We start from the raw sequence: 18656 nt of genomic DNA on the forward strand, positions 1-18656 counted from the left end.
TTAAGCTCCAGAAGTCCTGAGTGGGTGAGTGGCTGAGTGAGTGAGTGAGTGGGTGGGTGGGTGAGTGAGTGTTTGGCTGAGCGAGTGAGTGAGTGAGTGGGTGGGTGAGTGAGTGTTTGGCTGAGTGAGTGAGTGAGTGTTTGGCTGAGTGAGTGAGTGGGTGGGTGAGTGAGTGAGTGAGTGAGTGGGTGGGTGAGTGAGTGTTTGGCTGAGCGAGTGAGTGAGTGTTTGGCTGAGTGAGTGAGTGGGTGGGTGAGTGAGTGAGTGTTTGGCTGAGCGAGTGAGTGAGTGTTTGGCTGAGTGAGTGAGTGGGTGGGTGAGTGAGTGAGTGGCTGAGTGAGTGAGTGAGTAGGTGGGTGAGTGTTTGGCTGAGTGAGTGGGTGAGTGAGTGAGTGTTTGGCTGAGTGAGTGGGTGAGTGAGTGAGTGTTTGGCTGAGTGAGTGAGTGGGTGGGTGAGTGAGTGTTTGGCTGAGTGAGTGGCTGAGTGAGTGAGTGAGTGGGTGGGTGGGTGTTTGAGTGTGTGGGTGGGTGTTTGAGTGTTTGGGTGGGTGTTTGGGTGGGTGGGTGTTTGAGTGTTTGGGTGGGTGGGTGGGTGGGTGTTTGAGTGTTTGGGTGGGTGGGTGAGTGAGTGGGTGGGTGGATAGGTGGCTGAGTGAGTAAGTGAGTGGGTGGGTTAGTGGCTGAGTGAGTAAGTGAGAGGGTGGGTTAGTGAGTGAGTGGCTGAGTGAGTAAGTGAGTGAGTGAGTGGCTGAGTGAGTAAGTGAGTGGGTGAGTGAGTGAGTGAATGGCTGAGTGAGTGAGTGAGTGGGTGGGTGGATAGGTGGCTGAGTGAGTAAGTGAGTGGGTGGGTTAGTGGCTGAGTGAGTAAGTGAGAGGGTGGGTTAGTGAGTGAGTGGCTGAGTGAGTAAGTGAGTGAGTGAGTGGCTGAGTGAGTAAGTGAGTGGGTGAGTGAGTGAGTGAATGGCTGAGTGAGTGAGTGAGTGGGTGGGTGAGTGAGTGAGTGGCTGAGTGAGTGTCTGAGTGAGTAAGTGAGTGAGTGGGTGGGTGAGTGAGTGAATGGGTGGGTGGGTGAGTGAGTGAATGGGTGGGTGGGTGAGTGAGTGGGTGGGTGAGTAAGTGAGTGGGTGAGTGAGTGAGTGACTGAGTGAGTGGGTGAGTGAGTGGCTGAGTGAGTGGGTGGGTGAGTAAGTGACTGAGTGGGTGGGTGAGTAAGTGAGTGAGTGAATGGGTGGGTGAGTGAGTGAGTGAGTGACTGGGTGAGTAAGTGAGTGAGTGAATGGGTGGGTGAGTGAGTGGCTGAGTGAGTGGGTGGGTGATTAAGTGAGTGGCTGAGTGAGTGGGTGGGTGAGTAAGTGAGTGGGTGAGTGAGTGACTGAGTGAGTGGGTGGGTGAGTAAGTGGGTGAGTGGGTGGGTGAGTGAGTGAGTGAGTGAGTGACTGGGTGAGTAAGTGAGTGAGTGAATGGGTGGGTGGGTGAGTGAGTGAGTGAGTGGGTGAGTGAGTGGGTGGGTGAGTGAGTGGGTGGGTGGGTGAGTAAGTGAGTGAGTGAGTGGCTGAGTGAGTGGGTGGGTGAGTAAGTGAGTGGGTGAGTGAGTGACTGAGTTAGTGGGTGGGTGAGTGAGTGAGTGAGCTGTGGTCAGTGAAACTTCAGATCATCCAGTATCTCTCAGTACAGGACCTGGCGTGTGTACCACTCTGTTCTTCTCTTTCTCACACAGCAAAAAATACACAGACTAGTTTTGAAGGATTTTTTTTCTGATCCGAGTTCGCCACCTTATGGACAGTGTCTGTAATCACAGCCTCTCACACAGAATTCAGACAAACTGAAGTAAATAGATGGAGAACTCTAACTCATCACAAAGGTGCTCCATCAGTTCAAATAACACACTTCCTCTGCTCCTCAGCCCAAAGCGGGGTGTCTTCATACTGAGCTTACAGACCTTCACGATCTCTGAAGTATACTGTGTACATAATACTTCAGAATGCTTAAACATTTCCTTACAACTAGCTATGATTGTTTATGCCACTATAATATTGAGTTTATAATGCATTAGAACATTTATTGAGAAGAACATTTTAAACAGTATGAAGCATTACAAGAAAACCCTGGTTTAAAATAAATAACACCTGTCATTGTAGTGTGGGAGGTTTCATGGCTAAACTGGAGCAGCCTGGTGGCCAATCTTCATTAACTACACACTGCACCAGTAAGACCGTGTGCATCCAATGGTTCAAACACTGTGTCCTGAAGGCGGTGCCGTGTATCAGGACGACAATGCACCAATACACACAGCGAGACTGGTGAAAGATTGGTTTGATGAACATGAAAGTGAAGTTGAACACCTCCCATGGCCTGCACAGTCACCAGATCTAAATATTATTGAGACACTTTGGGGTGTTTTGGAGGAGCGAGTCAGGAAACGTTTTCCTCCACCAGCATCACGTAGAGACCTGGCCACTATCCTGCAAGAAGAATGGCTTCAAATCCCTCTGACCACTGTGCAGGACTTGTGTATGTCATTCCCAAGACGAACTGACGCTGTATTGGCCGCAAAAGGAGGCCCTACACCGCACTAATAAATTACTGTGGTCTAAAACCAGGTGTTTCACTTTCATTGTCCAACCCCTGTAGAGTTGTTTAGTTTTGTAACTCTTCCTGTAATGCAGTTAGAGAGAAAGCCTAGCATTCCGGACAGAGACACTTTGTTTTTTTTTAACACATTCACAAACACTGGGGCCACATTAGACCTGTTTTGAGCATGCAGACAGACGGAACATCAGGAAACATCAGAATTTTATAAAAAGTGTTTTTTGACTAAGATCGTGAACTACGCCTTTGATGTAAATTGATTCTTGGAAGGCTCTGGACACTGCAACACTAAATGAAAAAAGTGGTTAGAGAAAATGTATGAATCATTGGGAATCATTGGGCGCAAGGCGGGAATACACCCTGGAGGGGGGGCCGGTCCTTCATAGGGCAACACACACTCACACATTCACTCACACACTCACACCTACGGACACTTTTGAGTCGTCGATCCACCTACCAACGTGTGTTTTTGCACTGTGGGAGGAAACCGGAGCACCCGGAGGAAACCCATGCAGACACAGGGAGAACACACCACACTCCTCACAGACAGTCACCCGGAGGAAACCCATGCAGACACAGGGAGAACACACCACACTCCTCACAGACAGTCACCCGGAGGAAACCCACACAGACACAGGGAGAACACACCACACTCCTCACAGACAGTCACCCGGAGGAAACCCGCGCAGACACAGGGAGAACACACAACACTCCTCACAGACAGTCACCCAGAGGAAACCCACACAGACACAGAGAGAACACACCACACTCCTCACAGTCAGTCACCCGGAGGAAACCCACGCAGACACAGAGAGAACACACCACACTCCTCACAGACAGTCACCCGGAGGAAACCCACGCAGACACAGAGAGAACACACCACACTCCTCACAGACAGTCACCCGGAGGAAACCCACGCAGACACAGGGAGAACACACCACACTCCTCACAGAACGACTCAAGGAACTGTTTTAATCGTGGAAATGAGGTATTTGTCCCCTTAAATTACATAACACAGATAATTACATAAATCCGATATTCATATTTTCCCTAAACATCCACAATTTTAAGGTTTAGTTTTTTTGTATAAAACTGTACTCTAAATACCTCTCAATTTAAGCTAAAGTGCTTACATAAGCCAGTCTGCATCCTACACGCATTTTAATATGATTCACTCACAAACTCTTAATGATATCATAGCATATTTACAGCAAATGATCTTCCTGAGAGGATCAGACTTCATCACATTCATAAGAGCAGATTAGTCCATTTTCAAATGCATTTTAAATTGGGGTCATTTGGATCCTCAGTGAGAACACACGCCTACAGGAGCTCTCCAGTGCAGTGGAGAGAGATGCTCTAGTTTCACTCATATATTGAAGGGTATTTTTTGAGAGTCTGTTACTCTTTGCTGCCATAGATGCTTCTATCCTAGGAGGGCTTTAAACCAGATGTCGGAACACTGCTGTATGGATTTGATGGCATTCAGCCGCATAGACATTAGTGCAGTCATGAGTCTGATGTTGTATGATTAGCTTTGGGTCTTAAACACTGCTCCAACTCATCCCAAAGCTGATGGACTGAGATCCATGACTCCGGAGAACACAGTTCTACTGCTCCACAGCCCAATGCTGGATAGTTTTATACAGCATTAGCAAGAGCACACATCATGGTGATTTTAGGGTCATGTGCAGCTGCTCCAATGTGTCCCATTTCATTAAGGTCTTTTTTTTTAGTGGAGATTATACACATTAACAGTGAATGGGGTATTTCTCAGGGTTCCAGCGTAGAGTTCAAACTCACAAGAGAGTAGATACCAAACGATACATTTATGGGCTGAGCATGAATTGCTATTTTAAAACAGTACGCTTCCACATCCTCTGCTCTGCTTAAGTCCTCAAGGGTCTTTCCCTCGAAGACAGTGTGTGAAAAAAGTGATTTCACTTTCACAGAGTGTATAAGGTGTGTGTGCGCGTGTGTGACAGCACCATATGTGTGTTTTTAATCCACATGGAGGTTAGGACATCACGTCTTAATCACTTTTGAGTCTGAATTACATCATCAGTCAGCAAATAAAACCTCCTGTGCTGCATGGTGCAACACACACACACACACACACACACACACTAATCCTCTTAAATGACAATCTACAGAGGAATGTCCTGCAGTCTTCAGTTCACAGTGCTGAGTAAAACCCAGAGTAGGAAAGACACAAACACACACACACACACACACGTTTGTTTTCATGTATTGTGAGGTCATTACATAGACTTTCATTCATTCCATTCATACACTTTACCTACCCTTACATGACCCATCAGAACTATTCACTTAAATGTAACCTTAGACCCAAACATTACATAAAGATGTTTTTTTTTTGCTGTATCTTCATGAATTCATAAATTTATATACAAACCTCACCCCTATGCATTTCATTCATTCATTCATTCATTATCTGTAACCCTTATCCAGTTCAGGGTCGCGGTGGGTCCAGAGCCTTCCTGGAATCATTGGGCACAAGGTGGGAATACACCCTGGAGGGGGGGCCGGTCCTTCATAGGGCACCACACACACACTCACACATTCACTCACACACTCACACCTACGGACACTTTTGAGTCGTCAATTCACCTACCAACGTGTGTTTTTGGAGCTTGGGAGGAAACCGGAGCACCCAGAGGAAACCCACGCTGACACAGGGAGAACACACCACACTCCTCACAGACAGTCACCCGGAGGGAACCCACGCAGACACCGAGAGAACACACCACACTCCTCACAGACAGTCACCCGGAGGAAACCCACGCAGACACAGGGAGAACACACCACACCCCTCACAGACAGTCACCCAGAGGAAACCCACGCAGACACAGGGAGAACACACCACACTCCTCACAGACAGTCACCCGGAGGGAACCCACGCAGACACCGAGAGAACACACCACACTCCTCACAGACAGTCACCCGGAGGAAACCCACGCAGACACAGGGAGAACACACCACACTCCTCACAGACAGTCACCCGGAGGAAACCCACGCAGACACAGGGAGAACACACCACACTCCTCACAGACAGTCACCCGGAGGAAACCCATGCAGACACAGGGAGAACACACCACACTCCTCACAGACAGTCACCCGGAGGAAACCCACGCAGACACAGGGAGAACACACCACACTCCTCCGGAGCGGGACTCAGTACCCTGGAGCTGTGTGACTGCGACACTACCTGCTGCACCACCATGCCGCCCTCACACTGCATTTGTATTTCTCTATAGAGCTGACTGTTCTATTTTACTAAACAGATTCGTAATCATCCATAAATCATCACCATGCTGCATTAGTACAGACCACCTGAAAGTTGTGTGACCGTTCTGTAGTTGGCCTCATGCCCATATATAGACTTCAAGGTCTAAGCTGGGGTTTAGAATGAATGGGGTTATCGTGCCCTGTGATAAACAACACGATTCCAAACCACAGACTGCATAGACTCATTTTCCATGGAGACGTTTTCTTTCCCTCAAAATGTCATTGGATCCTTGGAATTACAAAGTCAGATATCAAAATATGAATCCTGAAAAAGGAATGTATCTGTATCCATATTTCAATTCCTTAATGACCTATCAGTCCGAGGGTCCAGTAATAGATTTCAGATGACCACAGAACACAGTAGCAGTGATGTTTGAGGATCCCCTTCATTTTTCTCAAAGGGAAATCCATATGGTATCCAGTTCTTATATAGACTTGATATCTGACTTCAGCAACTCACAAGCACTGACAATATATGAGACTTTTATTTTTTTAAGAGTTTTGCAGCTCATTCACAGTTTGACACATCAAATATTGGTCTCTCTATGAACCTTATAGTTTATTGTGATGGCATATCCCACCACAAACACACACACACTTCATCCCTGCGAAAATCCATATGTGTGAAATGTAAGGCGTGCGAGTAGATGCCATGGCAACTGCGGTGGTAACTAGGGCGAGTTTTACACACTGACACCAATTCCCTTAGCGAGGATGCTAATATATTCACAACCTAAGCTAACCGCCAGCCTGGCCTCAGCCCAGCTACTACTACTACTACTACACACACACACACACACACACACACACACGGATCAATGTCTTGGACAAGAGGTTTTCATTATTTTTTTAACTTCCAGCATAATTTGAAAACTCCAAGTGTCCTTAAATTTTGTCCCAATTTCATAATAAGTGCACGAATATAAATGATCCAAAAATATTAAAATAGAATTCTTTACATTGTCCAGAATAGGAGGGCAATTGTAGGGAATCAGATTGTGTGCCAAACAATTATTTAATCAGTTCAAACACACTGAATTCTGCACTGAATCATTTCTTTATGTTCCGTCATGGACCTGTCCCTCCCTCTCATTCACAGAACAGTGAAAAAGCCCTTCATTTACAATCAGTAAAATCACAGTTCAATTTTCAGCATCAGGGGGACAAACACAATATCACACATTTCCGTATTTATTGTGCCCACCATTTCCCAAATACTTTCCATGGTCATTTCAATGATCACTCTATTCTCATTTCCATATTCACTCTACGTCCACTTTCATATCGCTGCTGTCCGAAGAAAACACCTATCTGTGCTTCACATTGTGTGAAAATGTCATGACGAATGGACCAATAGAAATGCTCCAACTTGGAATTAAATCTTTACACTCAACAGTTATTTCCAGTGTTTCCGTGGTTACACTACACACATTTCCAAGGTCACTGTCCATCCATTTGTATGGCCATGCTATGTTGCTACTTTTTCATTGCTAACTCCACACCATTTTCCATGGCAACACTGCATCCAGTTCTATGGTGATTCTTTATCCAGATCTGGTTGGGTGATACATTTAAAGACATACTTCATTTAGTATCTGGGGTTTCCATTCTAAGTTTATACCTATTCTCATACATACTCTTCAGTGTTTGTATGCATGATTTAAACCCATTTCCATGGTCACACTGCAAGTCAATGTGATTTTGAATTGTGAAATCATGTAAAATCATACTAATGTGTTATTAATTAATGCATTAAAATAGCTTTGGTCCCTCCCCCTGCACCCCCTGATTCAGTGGGTGGGTAAAGTGACTTACCTGTGTTGCAGACGGCTGAGTGATGGTGACCTGGTGTGTAACTGGTGTTTTTGGTTGTTTCCGCGGCCCCCCGTCCTCACGGTGCCATTGGGGTTCCACTGGATCTGCTGCAGCAGCTGCGGTGAGAGGCTGCGACTGGGGGCCGAATTGGGGGCGCACACACCAAAACCAGGGGCCACATCGGGGGTACCCAAACACACACCAAGCCCTGGGGCTACATCAGGGATCCCCCCACACACACTGATGTTATTATCGCTGTTGGAGCGCAGCAGCACATGAGGGGCCGCGAGACCACCAGACTGAGGACCCCTCCGCCGCCGCGAATATGCTGGGGCCTCGCGGAAAGGCACTGAAGGAGAGAGAGAGAGAGAGAGAGAGAGAGAGAGAGAGAAAGAGAACTTAAACTATTAATAATTTAAAGTTCTAGAATACTCAGCAGAAAATACACAATAGCAGACTATCAAACAAAACCAAATACATTATTTAACAATGCACTGACAAATACACTACTTAGAAAGGTTTAAACCCCCTCCCCCCTCCCCTCACAAATGCACACTCATCTATTATATAATGTGTAAATGCAATGAGTTTTCTAAATGAAGTGATCCATTGGAGGAAGTGTAACAGTTTGATTCCATTTTGTCTGGTTTCCCAGGGTTTCTTGATCTAGAACAACAGATAAAACAGCACACAGAACCCACAAGCTTCAGTTAGAACAGAGAATGCACAGAATGCAAGGGTTCTCAGGACTTATTGGTCTAGAATTAGGGTCACAGATAGTCAGACCGCTGTCCGTGCCTTGCCCCAGAGGCTGTCCGATCCGGACCTGGCCCTGTAACTGAAAAACTGTTTTGAGAACAGTGTGTTTGTTTTAAATGGTGTGACTTTTCTAGTCATTACAGTTCATGTTTAATTCTCCAGGAAAATACCAGACTAATCACATGCATTTTTGCATATCACATGTGAGGCTACTCATCCAATCAGATCTGTGCATTATAATGAGCACTGTGACTCGATTGAGTGACATACACAGGGCAGGGCTTCAGACTCCACGGACCTGGGGCCAATGAAAACAGCCCATGGGACGTGACAAAAGTTCTTTTGGGACACTTTCAGGACGACAGTGTTGTGTTAAAACCAGAAAAAAAAAATAAGGGAAAGATTAAAGGCTGAAATTCTCATAATGCTGTGAGGAGTTGGTGTGTTCTCCCTGTGTCTACGTGGGTTTCCTCCGGGTGCTCCGGTTCCCTCCCACAGTCCAAAAACACGTTTTTGCGACTCAAAAAGTGTCCGTAGGTGTGAGTGTGTGAGTGAATGTGTATCTGTGTGTCTGTGTTGCCCTGTGAAGGACTGGAGCCCCCTCCAGGGTGTTTTCCCGCCTTGCGCCCAATGATTCCAGGTAGTCTCTGGACCCACCGCGACCCTGAATTGGATAAGGGGTTACAGATAATGAATGAATAAATGAATTCTCATAACGCTGAACATGGATACTGTTTATGGATAAAGTGCCATCCTTCAGCATTAACAGCCAATCAGATTGCTGTTAACAGATAAAGCCCCGCCCTCCAGCAATAGAGTCAACCAGATTGCTGGTTATGGAAAAGCTGTAACTTCCACTGCAACTACAAGACATCAGGAGCTTTATTTACATTTTATTTAGAGTATTCTATTTATACTATTTTTAAATCTTGTTGAAAGATATTGATATGTAATTGAAAGTGTAAATTGATTTGCTATTGAGTTGTTAACTGCATAAAATGTTGCTATAACTACAAGGCTACTTCAATGTGCAGGATATGGCACTGATCACAGTGCAGGTTATACATTATGTTCCTGGTCTAGAACGTCAGATAGAACAACACAGAGAACACAAAAGCTGCAGTAAGAACAGAGTATGCACAGGTTCTCAGGGTGCATTGATCTAGAACGTCAGAGAGAACACACAGAAAGCAAAAGATGCCGTTAGAACAGAGGATGTACAAAATGCTAAAATGCTGAATTTTAAAATGCACAAATTTTTAAAAACACACATTTTCTGCTTTGATCCTGAGAGAAGCAAATCATTCTGGAATAAACATATCCCGAGACACGCTTTTAAAAAAATTGCTGTGAAAAAGAGAAGAAAAATAAAAGAATTTGAGTCACACCTCACAGTGATTGTGATAATCTTCAGAGGACGACGGAAAAGCAATTCACTCAGAAGTGCATTCTGATACCCCTCCCTGCTTTGTGTGGAGCTGTCACACACAAGAGCGGTTTTAAAAAGCCCTGTGTTTCTCTAGTCTCAGCTCTCAGCACTGAGCAGGTAGAGGCTAAAAATAGCCTCCAGTTTAGGAATAAAGCGCTGCTTTCCTTCAGAAGTCAGAGAGAGGACACTATGCTGAGGTTCTCCACTCGTCCTTGTGAGTGTATAGAGAGGATCTGGGGCACTGGAATATCATTTGACCTCATGATTAATGACCACGGCTTTAAAAATGGTCCACTTTAAAAAACAGTGTGGCTCAGAGATCCCAACTTATCCAAGAAAGAGAACTAACACGCCGTACTGTCAAAAAATGGTTGACACCTGCTAATTCAACATTTCTAGATTCTCCATTACGCTACAGATTGTACAATGTCTGTGAGGATTTGATGGAAATCAGTCACATAAACCTCAGTGAGGTCAGGTACTGATGTTGGATGATTAGTTCTGGATCACAAACAGCTCTCCAACTCATCCCTAAACTATCAGATCACCCCAGAGAACACACTTCGTCAAATCTAATGTTTTCAGATACACACAGCAGTGCTGATGGCTTTACTAGGCTGATTAACAGCACCATTAAACACAAACACTCACTCACACACACAAACACATACACACACATGATTCAGTGAGTGAGTGCACATTTGGCCCAGAGCTCTGTGGTCATCATTACTGTGATCATGATGAAATCACTGATCTCTCTAACGCTGGGCACCACTCAGCCATAACAGACTTCCCTCTCTCTCCAGAAACACGTATCTCTCTCACACACACACACACACACACACACACACACACACACACACACACACACACACAGTTTACACTTTCCTTCAGTGTCCCTCAAACTTTCACAGTGATCTTCCAGTTGTGCTGACATATAATAAATATACAGTTATAACCCGTGCTGACTGGTAAACATCCAGCAGAGCTACAACTATTACACATATATGGATGAATGGGATATATTGGTTTTCATGGTTACGCTACACCCGTCTCCATAGTTATACTACAACAACTTTTATGTTAAACCACACTACACTACACCCATTTCCTTGGTTACAATACACATATTTCCATAGTTACACTCTACCCTTTTCCTTGGTTACATGACACCCATTTCCTTGGTTACGGTACACATATTTCCATAGTTACACTACACCCATTTCCATGTTTACACTACACCCTTTTCCTTGGTTACATTACACCCATTTCCATGTTTACACTACACCAATTTCCTTGATTACACTACACATATTTCCATAGTTACACTACACCCATTTCCATGTTTACACTACACCCTTTTCCATGTTTACACTACACCCTTTTCCTTGGTTACATTACACCCATTTCCATGTTTACACTACACCCTTTTCCTTGGTTACATTACACCCATTTCCATGTTTACACTACACCCTTTTCCATGTTTACACTACACCCTTTTCCTTGGTTACATTACACCCATTTCCATGTTTACACTACACCAATTTCCTTGATTACACTACACATATTTCCATAGTTACACTACACCCATTTCCATGTTTACACTATACTCATTCCCTTGGTTACATGACACCCATTTCCTTGGTTACACTGCAGGTATTTCCATATTTACACTACACTCATTTCCATGTTTACACTCTACCCATTTCCTTGGTTACATGACACCCATTTCCTTGGTTACGGTACACATATTTCCATAGTTACACTACACCCATTTCCATGTTTACACTACACCCTTTTCCATGTTTACACTACACCCTTTTCCTTGGTTACATTACACCCATTTCCATGTTTACACTACACCAATTTCCTTGATTACACTACACATATTTCCATAGTTACACTACACCCATTTCCATGTTTACACTATACTCATTCCCTCGGTTACATGACACCCATTTCCTTGGTTACACTGCACATATTTCCATAGTTACACTACACTCATTTCCATGTTTACACTCTACCCATTTCCTTGGTTACATTACACCCATTTCCTTGGTTACAGTACACATATTTCCATAGTTACACTACACCCATTTCCATGTTTACACTCTACCCATTTCCTTGGTTACACTACACATATTTCCATGGTTACACTATACCTATTTCCTTCATTACATGCATTCACTACATGCATTACCATGGTTACAATACACCCATTTCCACTGTAACACGAGTCATTTCCATGGTCCTACTGTCATTCCCTGTCTATATATATCATCTATACACAGGATAATCAATAATCAATCAAATGACACTGTTAGTGGCTTATTTGAATTTGTCTCACCAAAATAACTATTTTGGAAATACACACAGCAGTCACACAGCTCCAGGGGCCTGGAGGTTGTGGGTTCGATTCCCGCTCCGGGTGACTGTCTGTGAGGAGTTGGTGTGTTCTCCCCGTGTCTGCGTGGGTTTCCTCCGGGTGCTCCGGTTTCCTCCCACAGTCCAAAAACACACGTTGCAGGTAGATTGGCGACTCGAAAGTGTCCGTAGGTGTGAGTGAATGTGTGTGTGTCTGTGTTGCCCTGTGAAGGACTGGCGTCCCCTCCAGGGTGTATTCCCGCCTTGCGCCCGATGATTCCAGGTAGGCTCTGGACCACCCGCGACCCTAAATTGGATAAGCGGTTACAGATAATGGATGGATGGATGGACATACAACATTTACACTAAAGCACAAGTACACCAAAAATTTAACAAATGACTAAATGATACACAGAATCGATTAACAGTGATTATTTAAAGAGTCCTTCTCTATTAAATCATAGCCCTTCTTAGAAAAAGAGACCCTCTCCAGCAACACAATGTTTGTTTTTGAGGACACTCCAGATGACAGTGAGTGATTTCTCAGAGTCTGGATGTGGATTAGAGCAGAATCCTCAATCAGAAATCTTTAATAATCACACAGTCAGGAAAGAGCAGGACTTACGTAACCAGGAGCACGCTCAGTGTAACTTATATCATTAAGAGTCTGTTAGTGTGGAGGATCAGAGCCTGGATCAGGGGGAAAATCCTAGGAAAAGCCCATGGCCAAGAAATGTGCAGTGCTTATAGGACGAATGTGTGCAATCAAAACCTACACTATATGGACACCTGCTCCTCTAACACTTCTAAAATGAAGGGCATTAATCAGGGGATTTTCCTTTTTACATCAGTAACAGGTTCTCCTCCGCTGAGAAGGCTTTATTCTCAGATTGTGAGGGCATCTCCTGTGCATAACCCTCTTCAGGTCAACCAACAGATTTTCAATCGGATTCAGTTCAGAGCCCTCCTGGGCCATTCCAAAATGTTGACCTTCTTCTTCCATTGTTCCACTGCCAGAATTGACTGATATTTGGAAATAATAATACTCCCCACAAAAAAAAAAGAAAAGCTCCAAAGGATAACGTTGCCACCACCATGCTTCACTGTGGGTATGGTGGTCTTCAGTGAGTGTTGTGTTGTTTTTGAGCAAAACATGTCTTTTGACAGAGAGAGAGAGAGAGAGAGAGAGAGAGAGAGAGAGAGAGAGAGAGAGAGAGAGATTTGTGTGTGATAGTCTGAGAGAGAGACAGGGAAAAGAGGCGTTAGCAGAAACCACAAGAGCCGTTTGCAACCGATTTGAATATCCCTCCACTCAGAAGCTGTGTGTGTGTGTGTGTGTGTGTGTGTGAGTGAGTGAGTGAGTGAGAGAGAGAGGGAGAAAGAGGCTTGTGTGTGTGTTTACCTGTGAGAAAGTAACAGGGAAAGGAGGTGTTAGCTGAAGCCCTGAGATCCGTTTGTGACCGATTTGAACATCCCTCCACTCAGAAGCTGTGTGAGTGTGTGTGTGAAAGAGAGAGAGAGAGATAGAGAGAGGTGTGTGTGTGTGTCTCAGAGAGAGAGTATGTTAGCAGAAGCCCCGAGAGCCGTCCACGTATATGTGAGTGAGCGGGAGATTGGGGTGTGTGAGAGACTTGATTTCAGGACAGTACAGTAAACGTAAATCACACTTAGCAGCAGGTAGGGGGGAGCTCAAGAGACAAATAAGGAATTCCTGCAGCTGCTGTAAAGTTGCAATAGCCTCTTGGCAACCTCTTGGACCAGTTGTTTTGTGTTTGCTTAAAGTTTCCTGCTAAAGTCTATGTGGTGCCATAATTTATCCACTTCTTGATGTAAGATGCCACTATGTAAATGTCAGAAAAATGCTACTAGACCTACAGCTGATCCAAATACGGGGTTAAACAGAGCCACATAAAATGACTCTGTGCCTTGACAACGATTTAACATGAGATTAAATATAATAATAGAACACAGCCATATCTTCAATTATTAGAGGGTGTGTTATTTTTTTAACTGTGCAGTACACATTATAACTCGTATTAAACCTGGAAATAAATCTGAAGTCACCTCACAGATCCCTGGCATTTAAACATGGGTGTGTATGGGTGTGCATTTTTATATCCACTGCTTTTAAAAAACAGATTTAAATAAAATGCTGTCCCCAATGATCACCACATTTATAATAAGTGTTTATGTTAATAAATTAAAATGTTATTTTCCATTGATTCATAGCCCATATTTTCAGCTGGCTTTGCCGCTAAACCTTAACAGATGCAGATACAGATAGAGAAGCACATGCACATGCTCTGCTCATCTAAAGAGATAATAAACATAATAACTCCAAGCATAACAATAAACATATACAACAACATCATCAATAGAAACCTGCTGCATCTCTGAACACACCCCTGAATTTATATTAAAACCCCTCTTACCTTCTTTCTTTAAGGCGCTGAGGAGCGACTTCATCCCCACACACACTCTCTCCCTCTCTTTTTCTCTCGCTACCACTCTCTCACACACACACACTCACAGAACACAAACCCCTCCCCTTCTTAATACTATTGCTGAAAGAGGGACAGACAGAAACACGTGGAAAATGGTGCTGCGTGAGACCCTCCCACTCGTTCTCTTTCATTCACTCTCACGCTCGCTATCTCCTCTTTCTCTTTCTCACCGTTCTTTCCGTTTCTCCACTCTACTCCCTTCCTCCCAGACTTTTTCTTTCAATTTGCCTGATTTTCTGTTTCTTAATGTTTTTTCTTCTTCCTTTTTATCTAGCCTTCCTCTCTTTTCCTGACCTCTTTTTTTTGGTAGAGCTGTTCTCATGACCAGCCTGGGTCCGGGCCGAGGCTCATAAGGAGGATGCGACCACCAGGTTAAGAACCCCCTGCACTACAGTTATCAGATCCAAAATTACACATGTAAATGTCCTTCTGTAAACATTATTATGACACAAATCCAGTCAGAGACTGAGTCTTAAATCACTCCCTGCTCCCTACTCTCTTCCTAACCTCTACCTCCTGCGGTCTACTCCCTGCTTCATTAGAGCAGTCCCAAATGGTGAATTTGCAATATGGAGGTCCACAACCTTTTGCAGCATGTCCTACTTTTCATTTTGCTGATCAAAGCGGTGCTCACCAGTGGCCTCTATGAGCTCTTACTGTGGCCCTCAGCGGATCACAAGGATGTGGGCACAGCAGAGGCCCACATCCTTGTTTGGTGGCGGTAATTCTGGTTGTGGAGAGGAATAATGGAATTCCCCATTATTATAGTAAAAGCTCTAGACTTTACAGGGTTAACTGTGCTGTGTGCTCTGCAAGGACGTTTAAAACCCAGGAGAACTCTCTGATATTGAGGACATAAGCGGAAAAACATGTAAAATCACATATAGAACACACAGTATTAGAACTTTACAAAGACCTTCAGACATGTATCTCCACAGGAAATCATCATTCGTTTCTGTTTCATCAGCTTTCACTTATTTTCTAATAAATACATCACAGGATTTCTTGCTTACGTCATCAAAAGCCAGAAGTAGGTCTCTCTCCTTCTCACTCTCCACCTTCTCTTTCATTTTCTCCCTGTATTTCTCTTTCAGTATCTCTGCATCTACATTCTCTACTTTCACCCAGTGTCTCTTTCTGTCTATCATTCTGTATGTCATCTCTCACTCTCTCTATCTCTTTCTCTGTCTATCCATTTCCTCCTGTTTCTCATCTCTCTCTTTCTCTCTCTGTCTCTCTATGTTCTAGTACCAGGCTGAAACTGGGCCACTGTAAATGTTTCACAATGTACAGCACCAGTACTTCCCTCATTCACAATACATCGATGAGCCATAACATTATGGCCATCTCCTTGTTTCTACACTCACTGTCCATTGTCTCAGCTCCAGTGTCCACAGGAGCACTTTGTAGTTCTACTAGGGCTGGGCGATAATTCAATATCAATATATAGTGCAATATAAAATGTTTCAATAACAATTATTCATTCATTCATTATCTGTAACCCTTATCCAGTTCAGGGTCGCGGTGGGTCCAGAGCCTACCTGGAATCATTGGGCGCAAGGCGGGAATACACCCTGGAGGGGCGCCAGTCCTTCACAGAGCAACACAGACACACACACCCCTACGGTCACTTTTGAGTCGCCAATCCACCTACCAACGTGTGTTTTTGGACTGTGGGAGGAAACCGGAGCATCTGGAGAAAACGCACGCAGACACAGGGAGAACACACCACACTCCTCACAGACAGTCACCCGGAGGAAACCCACGCAGACACAGAGAGAACACACCACACTCCTCATAGACAGTCACCTGGAGGAAACCCACGCAGACACAGAGAGAACCCACCACACTCCTCAGAGACAGTTACCCGGAGGAAACCCACGCAGACACAGAGAACACACCACACTCCTCACAGACAGTCATTACTGTCATGCTGACGTTATTTCAGCATTTAATTTCAGCACTCAAAAAGTTAGTTTAAAAATATTTTTACTGACAATGCCAGTAGGTTTATGTTTGATGGTGATGTCATGTTTCTTGTTTGTTCTTGGAAGTTTTCAGAGGATTTAATTCTGTTTATTTATCGATATCAGAATTCTATTGTATTGACCAAAATTAAGAAATATATCATGATACTTTTTGGCTGTATTGTGCAGCCCTAAGTTCTACAAATACAGACTGTAGTCCAGCTGTTGCTCTGCATACTTTTTTGTTTGATTTCACCCTGTTCAATTATCAGGACCCCCACAGAGGATCATACTCACCGCTGTAGTGACACTGACGTGGTGGTGTTAGTATGGGTTGCACAGATACATCAGACACAGAGTGGATCAGCCACAGCATTGGTGCTAGAGTTTAAAAACTGTACCTAAAATAGTCCACCAACCAAAAATCCCCATATAACAGCATTAAAATAAAAGTATACAGAGCAACTGTCACAATTGAGGCAGAATGTGGATGTACATGCAAGGAATATTTAGTTAAACTAAACCAATAACAAACAGAAAACAAACACAAGCATGGAGTCAAGAATACAAACTAAAACTTAGTAGAACATAACTAGGACTGGAACATAACAACTGAACTGGTGGCAACGTGTAAGACAACTGACAAAGGACCACACCTACACACACAAGAACCGACAAGGGAACACTGAAACAAAGGGACTATATATACACAGAGCACTGACAATGAACACCTGGGGGACAATAACGAGAGAGCAGGACTACAAAAGAGACTCTAACGAGAGGGCAGGACTACAAAAGAGACTCTAACGAGAGGGCAGGACAACGAAGGAGACTCTGACGAGAGGGCAGGACTACAAAGGAGACTCTGACGAGAGGGCAGGACTACAAAGGAGACTCTGACGAGAGGGCAGGACTACAAAGGAGACTCTGACGAGAGGGCGGAGCTAAGGTGGGACTAGGGCGGAGACAGGAAGAATAAACAGAGCCATGTGATAAATGAGCACATGGTGAGGAAAACAAACACAGGACATGACAGCAACAGATTACAGACTACAAAGTGCCTCTGTATGGTCAGTGGAGCCGAGAGAATGAACAGTGAATGTAGAAACAACGAGTTGTTCATAATGAAATGGATGATCACTGTAACCTATAGATCATAACAGACATGAATGTGTGTTTAATTCCTCTTTAACACTGATGGAATACATGCCGATAAATTTAAACTGGATTTTCACAGTTGGTGCACATTCCCAGCATGTTGCCACTGTGTTTCGTTTTTGTTTTTATTGACGAAAACTGCTCATGCGCTTCTAATTTTATTTTAACTTGGCTAGCGATTTTATGGCAAACTATTGTTAGACATTTACACACATTCTGAGTTTCACAGATGCTCCAGTATAATTGGTTTTAAGTTTATAAGGAGCTTGTGTGTGGACATGCAGGACACTGATTGTGCGGTCTTGAGTCAAGCTTCTCTCAGATTAGCACTCATTCACTACTCGTTCTTTAATACACAGAGTTGTCAATCATCTTTAAAGAAGCTTAGCAGAGAAACGAGAAAAAACACACATAACTATATTTATGCACTCGACTCTCTGCCTGTTTACTGAGCTCCATCTGCACAAAGTACGTCAGGAAATGACCATAATGTGGAACAAAATCTGTTTACACATTTACACTGTGGGGCCCTAACAATGTACGTCTTCATATTTTAAGGCCAAGACATGTTTTAATGTTAGGAATAGGACTAGGGTACTGGTAAGGGTTAGAGATATGGTAGAATGTACAGATAAGTAGTACACACACACACACACACACACACACACACAGAGAGAGAACTCAGTGATTCTGACTTTAATATCTGATTTTTTCTGATTTTACTCTCTTTTTTTCAGATTTTATAATCTGTGCCTGTGTCAG

The 18656-nt window shown here is 44.0% G+C and overlaps 1 protein-coding gene across 1 annotated transcript in view; it reads right to left on the minus strand.

Moving 5' to 3' along the window:
• Window positions 1–18656, minus strand: part of LOC136709894 (SH3 and multiple ankyrin repeat domains protein 2-like) — a 167056-nt gene that overhangs the window by 60855 nt on the left and 87545 nt on the right. The window contains exon 11 of the mRNA XM_066685461.1: window positions 7714–8062. Within this exon, the coding sequence (XP_066541558.1) occupies window positions 7714–8062 (349 nt within the window). The remainder of the gene's footprint in view (window positions 1–7713; window positions 8063–18656) is intronic.

This window comes from Hoplias malabaricus, chromosome 11, assembly GCF_029633855.1.
Source record: "Hoplias malabaricus isolate fHopMal1 chromosome 11, fHopMal1.hap1, whole genome shotgun sequence".
NCBI lineage: Eukaryota > Metazoa > Chordata > Actinopteri > Characiformes > Erythrinidae > Hoplias > Hoplias malabaricus.